At 41.4% G+C, this 17,542-nt stretch overlaps 1 protein-coding gene across 2 annotated transcripts in view; it reads right to left on the bottom strand.

The window, feature by feature from the left end:
- Positions 1 to 17,542, bottom strand: part of ASMTL (acetylserotonin O-methyltransferase like) — a 40,116-nt gene that overhangs the window by 21,444 nt on the left and 1,130 nt on the right. For both annotated transcript variants that reach the window (XM_072137905.1, XM_072137904.1), the window contains exons 2-7: positions 14,874 to 14,993; positions 9,751 to 9,882; positions 6,978 to 7,025; positions 4,926 to 4,990; positions 4,676 to 4,740; positions 1,719 to 1,827 (exon numbers count right to left, since the gene is read on the bottom strand). In XM_072137905.1, the coding sequence (XP_071994006.1) occupies positions 1,719 to 1,827; positions 4,676 to 4,740; positions 4,926 to 4,990; positions 6,978 to 7,025; positions 9,751 to 9,882; positions 14,874 to 14,966 (512 nt within the window). In that variant the 5' untranslated portion in view covers positions 14,967 to 14,993. The remainder of the gene's footprint in view (positions 1 to 1,718; positions 1,828 to 4,675; positions 4,741 to 4,925; positions 4,991 to 6,977; positions 7,026 to 9,750; positions 9,883 to 14,873; positions 14,994 to 17,542) is intronic.

The raw sequence follows: 17,542 nt of genomic DNA, 5'->3' as shown, positions 1-17,542 counted from the left end.
ATAGTTCAGCGTTATTTTGAAGCATTGGGCTTCCAGGAACTGCATGAGGTACATGGAGGGGTGGACAGGGCTAGATTATTATTGGACCTCCGGCCCTCCAATTCTTCCTGAACCCTGGAGGGAAGCAACAATGATAATCCGAATTTCCCTTCCTTCCAAGACACCAATACATTTGAAAACCATGACAGAGCAGGTAGTAATAAGTTTCACCTTAAATTGCTATGTCAGCACTTTGTGATAAATACGTAGCTTTTTGGCTGTAGTTTGGGGGTTTGGCCAATAAAACGTTCCCTATCACTGACATAGATTATAATGGCTGTGGATGGGATGAACAGAACACTCACTGGGAACACAGCACAGCGCCTCCTCTATGCTGAAAGTAAAAGTGCTAGCTCCGACAGGGTGGAGCCACATGTTCAGTTTTTCAGATGCAGTTTTTGAAGCCAAAAGTATGTGTGGATCATAATGGGTGAGGACATATCATTATGAAATGCTACTCCTCTATTTTCACTCCAATCCTGGTTTTGGCATCAAAAACTACATCCAAAAAACTGAATGTGTGACCGAACCCACCGGGTTTGAAGTTCATTAACCGATTTACAAAGCTCCTGCCAACGATAAATTGGGGGATGTGTTTATTAGATGGGTTTACAATATGTTTATTTATATTTAACTTAACTGGTTAAGGACCGGGCCCTTTCCTGTTTTTTCATTTCCAATTTTCACTCCCCACCTTCAAAAATCTATAACTTTATTATTTTTACACGTAAAGAGCTGTGTGACGGCTTGTTTTCTGCGTAACAAAATGCACTTCATAGTGATGGTATTGAATATTCCATGCCATGTACTGGGAAGAGGGAAAAAAAATTCCAAATGCAGTGAAAATGGTGAAAAAACGCATTTGCGCCATTTTCTTGTGGGCTTGGATATTACGGCTTTCACTGTGCGCCCCAAATAACATGTATACTTCATTCTTTGGGTCGGTGCTATCATGGGGATACCAAATTTGTATAGGTTTTATAATGTTTTCATAAATTTAACCCCACAAATTTGACCAGGTTTTTGTGGTAAAATGAGGGGCCTCGGCTTATACTTGGGGCGGCTTATACTCGAATATATACAGTACACTAAGCAAAAATGAAAGCATAACATCTTTTATTAAAGGGAAGCGATCATCAGTTTTAACCCTATGAAACTACTATCCCCCCTCAGGTAGGGTATGAATTCTTCCCTCTATAATTCCCTCTTTTATGTGAAATCTCTCCCATATAAATTTAAAAAAAAAATCAATTCCAAAGTCATGTGCATATGAGCCAAGAAGTGTCATATTTTACACAACTTTGTTTAGAGTCTGCAGGGACAGTCACGCGAGACGTCCATATCGTCAGGCTTGGGGCAGATAAAAATATAGTTGGAAATGCAAACTGCAGATAAAATCTTTTCAAAATGCCTGTATCTCCAGTACTGCAGAAAGACAGCATTCTTATTCTTATGCTATAGAACTGAAGATAGGAGCATCTGAAATGACACTCCCACATCTGCCTCTAAATTTGAGTCATCTCAGGCAAATTGACTCTTTTCACTAAAGGTTTGAAAAGATGTTATTCATTTGTAAATAAGAGGGAATTCTAGGAAATACATTTCATACCTGAGGGGACAAGTAGTTTCATAGGTTAAAATCTGGTGACATTTTCTCTACAGCGTAAAGTAAGACTTACATTGGTTCTCCACTATCAATATACTCCCACAGAAGGTCTTCTGATAGTTCTGCAAACTTAACTTTTGTTTCTTCGTAAAAATCTATAATATCGGTTTCCAGCTGGTTATCTGAAATATAAGCAAGTATCCGATGACTAAACATCCAGAAAAACAACACAGAAGTTCTATTTAAACATAAATATACTTTAAAGAAGACCTGTCAACAGATTTTGACCCCCTTGACTAACAATGCTTGCTGATTAGTCCTCCCCTTTCACCTAATATCAGCTGCCAGTTAGGCCCTGTACCTTAATTACAGCCATTTTTTGAAATCCAAATCATCTTTTGTGACTCAAGTCTATTGACTATTATTCCAGCCTTCATTGTCCCCCACACCCCTTGCCAACATACCCAACTCCACATCGATTCTTCTCTCTCGCAGGCTGGCAGTGAACCACGCCCCATTATTGTCACTGTCAGCTCTGTGTCTCTCCAAATCACTGCTCTGCCACCTTATACTTAGGGACTGTCTGCTAATATTCAACTACAGACATATAAAGCTCTATGTACAGATGGCAAATATTGTGTCAATTTTGTTTACACAGTGCCTTGTGTTACATTCATGACATGTGACCAGTGACATCATTGCAGGTCCTTTAGCCTTCTAATAATAGCAAACTGTACACAATGTATGTGATTACATGAAATCACAGCAGCCTCCATTGAGAATGGAGAGGAGCTTAAGTCCATGGAGACAGCTGTGACTTCATGTGGTCAGATACATACATGGGGTACAGTTTGCTATTGTTAAGGGGCTAACGGACCTGAGATGATGTCACTCTGATCACATGATATGAACTGTGAGCAGTAAGGAGGCATAAGAAATGGGGAGTATTAGATGGGAGGGGCCAGATGAGCAGGATACACCATCTTTGATGCCAGTAGTAAAGGATATAAGGTGATTTATGTGGATGTAAGCAAAACCATTTTTAGCTAAAAAGAAAAAAAAAAAAAAAAAAAAAAAAATGGGTCAGTCAGTAAATAGGGCTCTATAGGAACCTGGCATTGCCTGTATATGTGCAAATGTGGTGACAGGTTCCCTTTAAAGAATATAGCTGTATAAAGCAAACCCTTAATCAGACAATCATCCTAAAAAAAACTGCAGATATGGTGGAGGCTTTCAACTCACAGTCCCGCCATAATATTGGATGTATACTAGACATACCTTGGAGTGATTGGGTATGTTAGGGTGCCTGTACACCCTTTTTAAACCAAAACCAAGTAAGGTTCATAAAAGGAGATAAATTAGAAAGGGCACTGCACACTTTTCGATAGTCTATAAAAAACAATGGTGGAGATTTATTAATCTGTCTACAAAAGAATTCTGTCTTAGTTTGCGCTAAAAAACTGTCTGCTCCACATTTACAAAGGGTTTTAGACAGTTTTACCATGAGCTTAACAAAAGAAAGGTGGCCTGTGAAAAGGGGATCTTACGCCAAAAATACTGCTGACCCAACAGATCTTTGTCCTAATTTTCCAGTGTATAGTAAACCTACGACTAGAGTGTCTTATGCTGCACCAGATTTATAGATTTAACACCCTCACCAGACACTTATGTGAATCTGGTGCAGAATAAAACTGTCTAGTCTAACTCTGCACTGTCCAACCTTAGGGCACGTTTTATAAATCTACCCCAATGTTTCCTAGAGCTAAACCCTTTCTCAAGCACTGAAAAAGGGAGCACATTGTCTGAGACCTTTGTGTCCAGAGGTAAAGGGGGTATTTAGTAAAACTTAGCATTTCTGCTGGACAAGTCTCATTAAACTCGGCATGTCAGTTGATTTTTAGCTGGTTGCACCCTGCACTCTACTTTGGGTGTGACAGGGCATGGAGATGAATGGGTGGAGGTGCAGAGTGTTACTAAAGTCACCGGAATTACTAAAGTCACCGCCTGAAACAGCGGAGAGTTCACCAACTTTTTAGACCAGGTTTGAATGAACTGAAATAAGTCAAACCTGACGAAAAACAGGGCAGAGCAGAGGACCCTACTTTTAGATTTACTGAGACCTTTTAGTATCTTAGTAAATCTGGACTTGGGTATGTTGGCAAGGGGTGTGGGTGACAATGAAGGCTGGTGTTGAAAATCTACCATCAAAATCAAGCATGGATAAACCAGGACTTACTCATAGATCAAGGCACAGTGACCTATATATGTTACCTATGGCTTCCTTCTAAAATAAACGTAAATAATTATGCTAATGAGCCTGAGGGTCTCTGGGGGTCTTCAGAGCCCCTTGGTAATGTCTTCACTGGTTGTAACAATAAGCAGAGCATGTCTCACACTCACCCCACCCACCCGGCAGCAGGAAGTGCAGGGGGAGGGGAGACCTGCTGTGCTCATTAGCTCATCATAACAACCAGTGTAAAGACATCAAGAGGTGCTCTGGAAACACCCCCCAGAGCCTTTCAGGCGCATTAGCATAATGTTATGCATAAAGTTGGTTTTAGAAGGAAGGAGGCCATGAATAGCAAATATAAGAAGATTTTCATATTTACAGATCAATAAGTAAGTGCCCCTGGTTTAACCATGCTAGGTTTTGATGGTAGATTTCCTTTACTAAATCCTCCCGTAGCCTCTTTAGATGTGCATTAGATTCTAAAATTGTACTTTTTGAAAACTAACTTTTTACCTGATGGATGAAACCATGTTATATCTTTGCTTGAATCATTTGAGAACTGAATGAATATACAGAATTTAAAGACACATCCAAGGTGCTTTTGTACGGACCGGGAGTTCTTTTGGAGTTGTTAATATATAAAACACGCATTTCATTTACATGATTTTGCATGTCCTGATTTTACATGGCTGACACATGCCAGTTGTTGAGTTAATTTTTCAATGAGTGAATAATCTACCGTTAGAAAAAACACTCTCTAAATGCACCCAAAAAAAATTGTGAACAAAAAGAAAAAATACCTTCTTGACTTGTGCAATGAACAATGGCGACTCCGGTGAAGACACTATGTTCTTTACCACTTAACCTATGAGATGCAGGAGAAAGAATTGTTAGTGTTACCTTTGACATACTATTCAGCAGCGGTACAAAAGATTGACAAAATACAGATGGATTTGCATATTTGTCCTCAGTACGGCATGTGAGCGATTGTTCCATCCTTTATTACAAAATGCTAATCTAAATCTGCTTTTCACTACAAATGCCTCCAACCTTGATAGCATATTATAAGCGTCCTGCTTGTCAAAAGGCTTTTCAAGGATTGCGTCTTCCAGCGTCTGTAAAAAAAGCACAATGCAGTGATAAGATCCCACATCTACATGTAGAGTACAGAATAGAAGGGACGCTAGCTTTTATAAGAACGGCAGGTTTGTGATACAATCTTATTATCGCATACAATTGCTATGTGCAAGGACACAAGTAGGAATATAAAATACTAAATATTTCCTCATTGTGAAATAGGCAAAGCAGACAGAGAGGGGTTTTCCACCTATTAGAAGCTTATGATCATCAATATCCGACCGATCAAACTCCGCCTAATCACATAAATCCGGATATGGAAGTACAGCTCTGTTCTCTGCGTAGTAGCTGGACCATGGACAGCACAGCTCCTGTTCAAGGAAAAGGAAGATGAACTGCAATAACATGGCATAGCCGCTACACAGGCCACGGATCTGTACTGCATACCTTGTGTGCTGAGATTGTCCGAAGGGAAACTGTCCGAGTGTCAGAACCTCACTTATCCTGCATGGATGATCTATTCTATCAATAGGTTGACATTGTCTTTTAGGACCCTGTGGGGTGACATCATCCAGAAAAATCAATTTTAAAGTGAGATATAAATTTGTTGTACAATGTCAAGGATGTGGAGTTTTTAACACTGAAGTCAAGCTCTCCATTCCTCAGAAATCCCCCTTCTGTAATTGATGGCCCTGCATCCTGAGACATCCCTAACAAGATCTCTTGATGTCCGATGCATGTCCCTTTAGTCTCTTAGTAAATCTGGAGTTAGGTATGTTGCTCTGCTCATTGTAAGAACCAGTGAAAAGACACTTCCGGAAATGGAAGTACAGCTCCGTTCTCTGTGTAGCCGCTGGACCATGGAACTGCAGCACAGCTCTCGTTCAAGGAAAAGGAAGCTGAACTGCAATACCATGGACCAGCCACTACAGAGGGCACGGATCTGTACTGCACATGTCATGCACGGATGTACGATGCATGATGTCAATCATAGTGGAGGTGGTGTTCAGAGTTGACTTCAATGTTAAAATCTCCGCCTCTTTGACTTTATACAACCAATATACCTCATTTCAAAGTGGATTTTCTGGATGTTGCCACCACACTGAACCATGAAAGAAACAAAAAATATAAGGTGTTAACCTGCTTAACATTATACTGGCAGTGGTTTATTAGGCCAGTTGCTGATGACAGGTTCCTTTTAAGGGTGGGTTCACATTTTGCGTTTGCATTGCTTTTTAACCCGTAACTGACATGTGACGTAATAGCATGTCACACGTTGACTGTTGCTGTAGGGGGCGTATTGCAGCAAACCCATGATTGGTGTTAACCCTTCAATCACTGCCGGCAAAGAGCCATATTGTCCCCGTGACATGATCGGGGAGCGACGATATGTCTCCATGACAGCCTCAGGTCTTTGTTAGGCTGTATCCTATGGTTTGCTCATACAATGGCATATGTTATCCTGTTCAGCTCTACCCCAGGAAAGTGGGAGGAGGAGTGAACACTGGCAGCAGCTAATGATTGGATGCTGCTGATATTCCCCCAATGACGTAACTTATCTCTAGGGACATCCCAGAGCAAACACTCAGCTGAGGCTGGGGGTGAATGCAAAACTGTTGCATCTGTTCCCCCAAGGCTACTATGGCCTCTGTTAAGCCTACACATCATTCAGCAGTATCAAAAGATGTAACTTGCTGGGTCTTTCAGTCCTTTGATTCCTGCTGGATGCAATATAGTGAGGAGAGTAATATAAAAGGGTTCCCTAGGTCTGCCAGTATATGTGTATGGCTACATTTAGCATATATACGCAGGGTTTCCAGGTTTATACCTTGAATGTAACCATAAAACGCGATGTGAATGTAGCCTAAACTGTAATAACAAGACCTGTAAGAAATCACACTATTGTGGATTGTCTGTACAATGTATGTGCATGGTGGGTTCTCTGCAGGTGAGCGATGGAGGTCTCAATTATTAACTCACATTTATTAAATGTTAGGCGATTGTCATTAATCAAGTCCTACTTACCACTATTGTGTCGGCTCCAATGACAATATCAGGAGTTTTTAGATGTTTCTAAAGACAAAAGCAATAAATTGATCGCACAGTATCAATGTGTGCAGACACAAGCTGTCCATTTATTCAGGAATTACTAGATGGAAAACAAAGGAATTGCACAACCAGAGATATTATTTTATGTAGAATATAATTATTACAGGAAAGCTAACAAGACCCATTTAAAAGAACTGCCTATAACTAACATGAACTACTCCAATGTTCCACTTTACTGTAAGAATCATCAAATTTTGATTCCAGTTAAAGGGAGTCTACCTGCAGTTGTAACCATACAAAGCTGCAGACAATGTTAGATATCAGCCCTGTAGAGTTGTGTAATAATAGCCTTGTATGTTGTTGTTAGTAGCAGCAGGACTGTAAAAAAGTGCATTTATATATGTCAGGACTGTAGCTGGACATGGGGCACTGTGGAAGGGGGTCTTCTCAATATGCTGTAATATTTCATTTCTGCACTGCTTCCCAGACCCCCCCCCCCCCCAACAAGCCCGATACTCCTTTTACTTAAGAGTTTTGGAGAGGGTATTTGCTGTATTCCGTGAAGAGATTACACCCAGCAGTCAAGTCAAGTCAAGCTACTAACCTGGAATATAAATGCAATTTTCCACAGTCCTGCTATCACACACAACACACACTGCAGGGACAGTACCCAACACTGTTTACAACTTCTAATGTATTTTCAAAACTGGTGGTAGACTCCCTTATAGAAATGAATACATATACATCAACATTTATAATAATTACACGATTTACTAACTCTTTTGAGGATCTATAGCAAACGGTTTTGTTCTTTACAACACGATATTAACCTATATACAGCACTAAAGTGGTATTGTGACAGGAGACATCTATTAATATAAAAAGGACCAAGTGACTCAAGTTAAGGTTATGTTACCATCACATATAGGCACTAAGTTTTTAAATATACTAGGAAAATGGGAAAAATCTCCTGTGGTGTATAACTATTTTCAAGAATATATGCATTTATGTATGCTTTTTACAATAAAATGCCATTAATCCGACGACAGGAGGCCCATATAATTAAAAGTATTAAAAGGCTGGGCCGTGTACCTGATGTTTTTAGTAATGTGTGCGCAGGTGTGGAGGGGCAAGATATTAGATCATTTACAAATATACATCTATTACATGTTTTCCACCGCTTGACTAATATGTAAAGCGAAGACTGTCTGTCTCTGTACCCTGTATCCTATGTACCGTATATACTAATGTATAAGCCGAGTTTTTCAGCACAAAAAATGTGCTGAAAAACGTCCCCTCGGCTTATACACGAGTCAAATAAATAAGTGAAAAATACTTATATACTCACCCTCCGGTGGCCCCGATGTGCAGCGCTGCTCCCCCGATGTCCGCGCGGCTCGTCTTCTTGCTTCCGCGCCGTCTTCTTTCTTCTGCTGGGCCGCGCCATGTCTTTCCCCCGGGCGGCCCCTAGTATGACGTCAGCAGCGGCGCGTCATACTAGGCGCCGGCCAGGAGAGAGCAATGGCGGCTCCCTGCAGAAGAAAGAAGACGGCACAGAAGCAAGAAGACGAGCCGCGCGGACATCGGGGGAGCAGCGCTGCACATCGGGGCCACCGGAGGGGGAGTATATAAGTTTTTTTTTTTTTTTTTTTAATGCTGGGTTTGGCTGTATACTACACAGGGGCAGGCCGTATTCCACTGGGGGCAGGCTGGGCTGGCTGTATACTGCTGGGGGCAGGCTGGGCTGGCTGTATACTGGGGTTGTCTGTGACCAATGCATTTCTCACCCTTGGCTTATACTCGAGTCAATAGGTTTTCCCAGTTTTTGGTGGTAAAATAAGGGGTCTCGGCTTACACTGGGGTCGGCTTATACTCGAGTATATACGGTAGTTAAAGTGGGGAAAAAAGTATTTAGTCAGCCACCAATTGTGCAATTTCTCCCATATCTTTAATGCCTTTGCTGATACATGGCCCCATTCATTCTTTCATGTACATGGATCAATCATCCTTTGCAGAGAAACAGCCCTTCGTCATGACGTGGGCACCCCCATACAACTCAGCATTCATTGTCACAGTTGTGTTTCTACCAAACAGTTTAACTTTAGTTTCATCTGACCATATGACATTCTCCCAATACTCTACTTGAACATCCAAATGTTCTCTAGCAAACTTCAGCCTTGCCCGGATATGCACTGGCTTCAGCAGGGGGACACATCTAGCACTGAAGGATCTGAGTCCCTAATTATTGCTCCCACAGTTGATTTCTTTACACCAGGTTGCTTGCCTATTGCAGATTTAGTCTTCCCAGCCTGGGGCAGGTTTACAATATTGTTTCTGGTGTCCTTCGATAGCTCTTTGGTCTTCACCATAGTGGAGTTTGGAGTGTGATTGTATAAGGTTGTGGACAGGTGTCTTTAAGGCCCCACGCACACCACGTTTGTTTGTTTTAACATCTTGCCCCTCAAAGTTGAGGTCTACCTATGATGTCAATTATGGGCCTCTCATTTTTTTTTCAGCGGGAGAACTTGTACAATTGGGGGCTAACTAAATTCTTTTAACACACTGTACATCACAAACATGAATAGTCAATGATGGAATTTCCTCCTCTGTTCTCATACACTTGCTATGATACATTTCTGCAGTCGTTACCATCACTATCTAGATATACAAATATCATTTTACATTCCAACTCTGGGCTAAACACCTATTACCAGAAAACAAAAGCAACATGAAAAAAGGTCATACTAACCACATGCATCCTTCTGGCGACTTCCAAGGCCTTCTGTTTGGCAGTTTCAACAGCATATTCATATGGGGCAGAAAACATGGACTTGTCAAGGGTCTCCTTGAACCAAGATGGAACGACTTCAAAGCGGAGGCCCTGCAAAATGCAATACAGAAATGTATGCTTTATGCCAGGGGACCTTTCTGAACTTGAGAGTCACATTTAATAAATAGACATTTTTGGACACAATTTTATTCTTCCAAATGGCAGGCAACCTTATAAAATAATTTAATAAAAGATGAATTACCTTCCAATGGTTCCCTCCATTCAGGGCAAATAAGGATGTGAAAAAGGAAAGTCTATAGGGAGGGCTGATCCATGCTTATAAATGCAGTAAAATAAATTTACTTCCATCATTTTAGCCACTTCTTGTGCCAGGTAAGTGTCCCAGGAGAAAGTGAAGACGTTAATATTCCTTCTAACCGAGATCTACTAATGTACCGAAATTCACAGAATTTTATCTTCAACTGTCTCCTGATTGGACGCTTGAGATGTTTGTTCAGAAAGTAAAATAAAATAAATGGCATGAAATAAAAAAAAAAAGGAATGGATAGCTGAAACCAATGTTTACACGATATAAATGACACATTAGGTCAATTATATTTCCCTTATGTCAAGTAACATTTTAAGGCATTTTTATTACTTTCTGCACAGTCAAAGGTTTACCTACATTTCATTAGTATTTGGCACCATTTCCTTTAACCCCTTAACGCCGCAGCCCTTTTTCGCGTTTCATTTTTCAATCCCCACCTTCAAAAATCTATAACTTTATTTTTCCATGTACAGAGCTGTGTTATGACTTATTTTCTGCGTAACAAATTACACTTCAAAATGGTGGTATTTAATATTCCATGCTGTGTAGTGGGAAGCGGGAAAAAAAATTCCAAATGCAGTGAAATTGGTAAAAAAAACGCATTTGTGCCATATTCTTGAGGGCTTTGATTTTACGGATTTCCCAAATATGTATGCCTCAAATGACAGGTTTACTTTATTCTTTGGGTCGGTACGATTACGGGGATACCAAATTTGTATAGGTTTTATAATGTTTTCATACATTTACAAAATTTAAAACCTCCTGTACAAAAAAATTTCTTTGTATTTTGCCTTCTTCTGGCGCTAGAACTTTTTTATACTTTGGTATATGGAGCTTTGGGAGGTGTGTTTTTTTTGCGGCTTTTGATGACGTTCACAATGCAGTGAAAAACCGTTGTTATATTTAATAGATAGATCGAGCATTTTCGGGCGCGGCAATACCTAATGTGTTTATGATTTTTACTGTTTATATTTATATCAGTTCTAGGGGAAGGGGGTGATTTGAGTTTTTAGGGGTTTTTATTATAATTTTTTTTTAAACTTATTTTTACTATTTTTCAGACTCCCTAGGGTCTTTTAACCCTAGGTTGTCTGTACGATCCTATCATATACTGCCATGCCCGAGGCCTCCATGGCGACGGATCGCTGCTCCCTGATCAGCGGGAAAATAATCAATATGTAGCAAAGACTTGCCGGCTATGGAGAGGGCTCAGCCCGTGAGCCCTCTCCATGCACCCACACCCGGCCTGTGACCTAGTATTACGTCACATGTCGTCGGTAAGGGGTTAAACTGTATGACTTGGGTCAAATATTTTGGATTTCCTTCCACAAGTATCTCACAATAGTTAGCAGAAATTTGCGTCCATTCCTCCAGACAGAGCTGGAGTTGCTAAGCCACGTTTGTAGGCCACCTTGCTCACACCTACCCTTTCAGCTTTGCCTATACATTTTTAATAGGACCGAGATCTGAGCTTTGTGAGGCCATGGGGCTTTGTGTGGGCCGGGTAAGGATTCTGATTGGCGGAGAGGAGGCAAGAACGGTTGACTATAACGTGAAGCTCTCACGCCTCCTTGACGAGATCTTTAGACAGACATGGAATAAAAGTTATTTTTCCCGAACCCTGGAAGCAGTAATATACCAGGGCATTACTAAAATACTATAAAACTTCACTAATATGTAGTTTACAGCGGAGATCTGTGGAGACAGGCAGCCTTTAATATGGCACCAGAACTGTCAGGTGACATGGTGCAGAAGAAATAGGCATTTGAATTGTACCCCCCCCCCTCCGCCCCTCTCTCCTGCTGAAGGCAAAATGGAGCCGTGGGGAGATATTACTGAGAGTTTACAGTAGTACATGCACACTCTGCATCTATAGCTGATCGAGGGTAAGGGTGGCTGATTGATGCTGTACATTGTATTAACATATTTTGGTTAAAGCGTATTCAATTTTAAAAAATGCTTATTTTTCACATTTTTAGAAAGGCTACATTAACACACATGTATGGGGAACGTATATACGGCCGATATACGTCCCCCATACACTTCTATGGGCTCACGACCCTGTACGGGAGCGGTACAGTGCAGCGCCGTATATGCCTATGGAGAGGGGTGGGGGTGAGCGGCGCTCATCCCCTGCTCTTTTTCCCGGCGCCCATATATGCCCGACGTACTACGGTACGGTGGGCATACATCGTCTGAATGTAGCCCAATTCGGTAAAGAATAAATGTTTTAATAAAACTATCCTATCAAGTTAAAGTCTCACGTTATTATGAAAAACAAAAGTAAAAATTGTTACGATATTTAAAGCGGTTCCAAAGGTATTGTCATTTAAAGAATCGGAGAACAGAATAGCAAAAACTGACCTTGACATTCAGGCACCAATGACCTCCAGTCATAAAGGGGTCAAAGAAAACCAATTTATGTAGACATAGCCCAAACGCCTTGTACGATATAATTGATAAAATTTAAGAAAGGTTTAAGAAAACCTTTAAAGAACACCAGTTAAAAAGATGATGCCGGAAGACACTTGTAGGGACTGAGACTTGCATAAGCCCAAATCAAAAAGGATAAAGAAAGTGTTTTAAAAATGTGAAAATGGAAACATGTAAATACAAGACGTGTTCTCCTGTAGCCCCTCTTTGAAAATAGAGCATTATGAAGAGTGGCCTAAAGAAAAAGGAGAATTATAGGGAGGGGGGGGGGGGTTACAGAATTATAATACCCGATTTCTCTAGCCCCGACCACACACTTACAATGGCCCTTGTCTGTAACCCCCTCTATGCAGTCCACCACCCAACCACCTATCCCCTCTATACTAACCTTTCCTGGCTGCCCCAAAGCAGAAGCAGTCCTCTCCTCTTCTTCTCTCTGTGACTGCTGTACGCGGCTCGGAGGCCAGCAGATGATCTCATCAAATTGTTTCACTCTGCTTCAGAACCACATACATTTTGCTGAAAAAGCAATTATAAAATTATGATAATGAGGCTCTTATGAATGCCAGAGTGCATAATTAGGGTAAGGGCCTCATTATCATAATTTTATAATTGGTTTTTGAGCAAAACCACTTGGTTCAGAGATTAAACAATATATGTTTCTGCAAATGGTATATTTCCTTGAAAATTTAACAATAATTACCCAATCTAAACAGTCCTTTACAGAATCCCAGTGCTGGAGGACCAAGACATTGCCATAGATATCACAAAATGTCTTTAAAAGCCAAAATAGGCACGCAACCTTACATGTCTTACAATTTATGCAACCACAAAACAGTGGACACAAAAAGTTACACGACTACCTCATTTTATTTCAGTAAATAAGGCAGGCAGGGTGACCGGGTTAGCCCACAGGGTCAGTCATCACCTGCTTGTATACAGCAGTTTCATATCAGACGCTATGTTGAAATGTCTCTTAAAGGGGTATTCCCACAAAGACAAAATAACGCATTGTCTAATTGTCTATTAACAAAAATACAGCATTTCACGGATATAATTTCAACCTGTCTCTATCAGTCCTGATGTTTACAGTTTAGCTGTCCCTGGATCCAACCATAAATCTTCTGACTACGGTTGGATTCTTCTCACGAATAACTTCTCTTGTCTGTACACTGCAGTGCTCTCTGCTTCCTGCCCCTCCCCCTGCATAACAACACTAGCTCAGACACAGGCACCTCCTGTCGGCAAGCAGCAGTGTGCAGAGACTTACTCTACAAGCTACAGACAGATAAAGCCTTTATCCTAGGGGAGAGGGAGGCATAACAGAGCTGACTGTGTGTGTTATAGGCGAGATAGCGCCCATAGTGTGTCTTATATCCATCTCATGACTCTGATCTGTCTCATCTCTCTTTTTCTATGTGCCAGATACTAGTAGTCTGTTCAGAAGCCAAATGAAGGTATAGATAAACCTGTACCCTGATCATCTAAACACATTGTGGCTCATTTACTACGGGTCCGAAAGCTGCACTTTCGTCTGGTTTCCCGAAAATTTCCGATTTGCGCCGAATTGCCCCGGGATTTTGGTGCATGCGATCGGATTGTGTCACATCGTGGGGCGTGGCCGTCGGACAACCCGACTGATTCCAAAAAAACGCAGAATTTAAAAAAGAATTTGTGTTGCAAGATTAGCACTTACATGCACTGGGACAAAGAAGGTGAACTGAGGCGGACCTCGGAGCAGCAGCGACACCTGCTGGATATCGGGCGCACGACCTTAGTGAAAGCCGGCAGACCGAATCAGCGTCGCGCCGCAGGATTGCGACTGGACCGGGTAAGTAAATGTGCCCCGTTGTCAGTACACAGCATCTCATAGAACAGAGGAATCATGTCATCTCTGGTTAGAGAGTCCCTGCCCACACTCTGGAATATTACACTGACCATTACAGTACTGAGAACGGTCTTTCACGGGCAACATTTTTAATGTGTGCAAACAAAATTGAATTTGAAGTACTGATGACCTATCCAGAGAATTACTCATCAAAAACAAAAGGCCCCTGGAACATCATGCACAAAGGCAATTTTGTTCTCTAGCCTCCCTGATACCACAGAGGTCATCCTTAGCAATAAATGGATGGATTGCATAAAAGATATCAAAATATTGGGTTCCATCTATCTAAAAAATGACGGCGAGACCCACATACATGGTACACTAATGCCACATCTTGAGGGCATACCAAAGTGTGTGGAATGGAAGAACCCCTAAGCCAATTTTGAAGGACGTTTAGTTGGAGTTCCTTCTAGGTATGATGGGAGCGGGAGTAATTATATAACGAGTTCTTACCACATTGGAAAGGATATCCTGCCTCCGAGGAGATGCGCTGGCCAGCACCACCCTCTTCCCTGCCAGTTTGGAAATGACTGGATTCAGTAGCATTTTTCCTGTGTATCCCGCTCTAGACTACTAAAGAAAAGACGATAAAAAATAAATATAAACAACAAGTAAATAACATAATGCAACAAGTGCTATGCTGTAAAGTTGTATATGTGAGATTTTCCTCTTTGGTTTTTGTTTTGTTCTATCATTGGATTTTCTTTCAGTCCACAATGTCATGACAAGACCACAGACGCTATAATGTGCGTGCTCCTTTAATATCCTGAAGCCGAGGTGAGCAGGTGAACAGGTTAATGACATGGCAGCTCTATAGTTTAGCAATCCACATGAGACTTTGATCAGGACTTTTTAGAAAATTGGAAGAATGGCCAGAAAAAAAGCATGGGAAAGTATAATCTACCTTCCAATCCAAACATTTACATATTAACCAATGCGACAGGAGGGCAACATTGTCCAATCATTGAGGAAACATTTCCTTGCTGACATTTCAAGAGAAAGGGTCAAAAAGGCAAAAAAATGACAATTTACACAGCAGTCGGTTAAGTAATAGATAATTCACTGCATTACTGACGGCATGAGAGGTCACCAATACTTACAGCAGGGTGTAACCTGAGGGGGTGCAGAGGGTGCGGTCACAACCGGGCCCAAGAAGCTTATAAGGGGCCCATAAGGTGTCATTTTCCCATATGAGAAGGCTAGTACTATAAACCATACATTATAGTTGGGAACCTGTCACAGACTTTACACTGGGACCCATTAGCTTTAAGTTATGCCACTGACTAACAGTACAGGCAGCAAATGAACTGTCATGGAGACAAGTAAGGGGTAAAGCTTCTATACACCTCACACTAAGGCTCCTTTCACACCGAACATATGCATACGGCAATGCGCTGGAGAGCACGGGGAAGCTGTAAACACTTGGAAAGATCCCTTTCCTGGGCACGGTATGGTGCCACACCTATGTGGCACTGTACCACTACTAAGGCCCCTATAGCCATCTATGGCAGATAGGGATCTGCAAGTACAGAGTGCCTCTATATTCTGGCCCATATGAGGAGGCCTGATGCTAGGTATCCCACTCTATAACATTCATATGTTTTGTGTGAGACAACCCTTCTAGAGAACCCGACAGAGGTGTACATACCCTGCACTTGCTCCCGGTTACAGCATTGAAAAGACTTATGGTGCACCAACACTTTCAGTAGGGCCGAAGGTGTCACAGGACCTGCTAAAGAAAATCAGTGGCCTCAGTGGGTCTAGTCATGAATCTGTGACCCCTGTCACTACTGACCCTTATGGGACATCTGATGGCCACCACAATGCTGGAATTGGAGCAAGGCAAAATCTCTTAGGATATGTTTGTAACGTGACCGCCATTTTTGATCAATGTCACATAGCATATCAAAGAGCAATAGGATTTTCTCCAAATTAATTGCCCTAATCAAATTTGCAATATTTCTTTTGGTTCAAAAGTTGCAACGATGGTAAAGTTCTCTGTGATGCACAGCTATTTTACCTTTCGTGCTAAACTAAAAGCTGAAGGTGCTAAAACCATCAATTTGGATAATCTGATATTTTGTTCTTTAACTAATTGAGATATTGCTGATCTGAAAATGGCAATAAATTTCTGAGACATTTCTGATTTTTTTGAAATGCTACACTGTAGCATTTGTAGCCTTTCAAAAACTTGGCAGGCTACAAGATGCTGCCCGTGTACTATTGTTTGTATCCTGCATGAAAAGACTGCCCAAGACGCAAACTCAAGGCAGGACATAACCTGATCCATAATATGCAGCCTGGTCAGTTGGGTTCACACATGGGAACGTAGACTTCGGTGAGGTCACTGTCCAAACAGGGAGACCCCCGAATACCAGAAGCTCTGCCTGCTGATGATGTTCACTCCTCCTCCTATTTTATTGGGGAGTAGCTGAGCCGGAGGAAGTATCCCACTCTTTGAGCATACACTGCATAAGCTGCTGTGTAAGGATACACTGGGAATCCTACTGAATCATGCTTACAACCGAGGGCAGAAATGAGATGTGAATGAGTCTTACCAATTACCTCCACAGGCTATAGCCGAAGTCTACCCAAGTTTGACTTGCATGAGCGCTGCGCCATATTTAATAGGTGGTCACAAACTTTTTATATCCAACGTGCCAGGGGAGAAATTAAGACTGGCGCCAATCTTTATAAACTTCCCCCCCTTGAAGGGTAAGTAGCAGGGTGTTCTAAGGTCAAAGCAAGTTAGGCCCTTTCCATGACTCTGATTAACTGATCACCAGCAGGTATGACCACATCTATAAAAGCAGAGGTTTAGTAATTAGATGTACAGTTTTGTCTAGTAAAATGATGGAAACCATCAAGGGCAAGCAAAGCAAACTCATCACTGTGCCTGCCATAAGAAGAGAATTTTTGACAAAGAAAATGAAGCCATGAAGAGCAGGAGTCATGATAATACAGATAAGCGGTGATGTCACTGCAACACATATTTTAAGTTACTAGCAAATGTATCATGCAACCAGAAAAAGCAAAAAATGTATACGAGGCTTGGTCTAGTTTTAGGCTCCTTTCAGACGGATGTATGATATACCCGGGCATCACATACCACTGGCTGAAGA

The sequence above is a fragment of the Engystomops pustulosus genome, chromosome 2, assembly GCF_040894005.1.
Source record: "Engystomops pustulosus chromosome 2, aEngPut4.maternal, whole genome shotgun sequence".
Taxonomy (NCBI): Eukaryota; Metazoa; Chordata; class Amphibia; order Anura; family Leptodactylidae; genus Engystomops; species Engystomops pustulosus.
The sequence above is the reverse complement of the archived record's forward strand: the minus strand, read 5'-3'. Positions and strand labels throughout refer to the sequence as shown.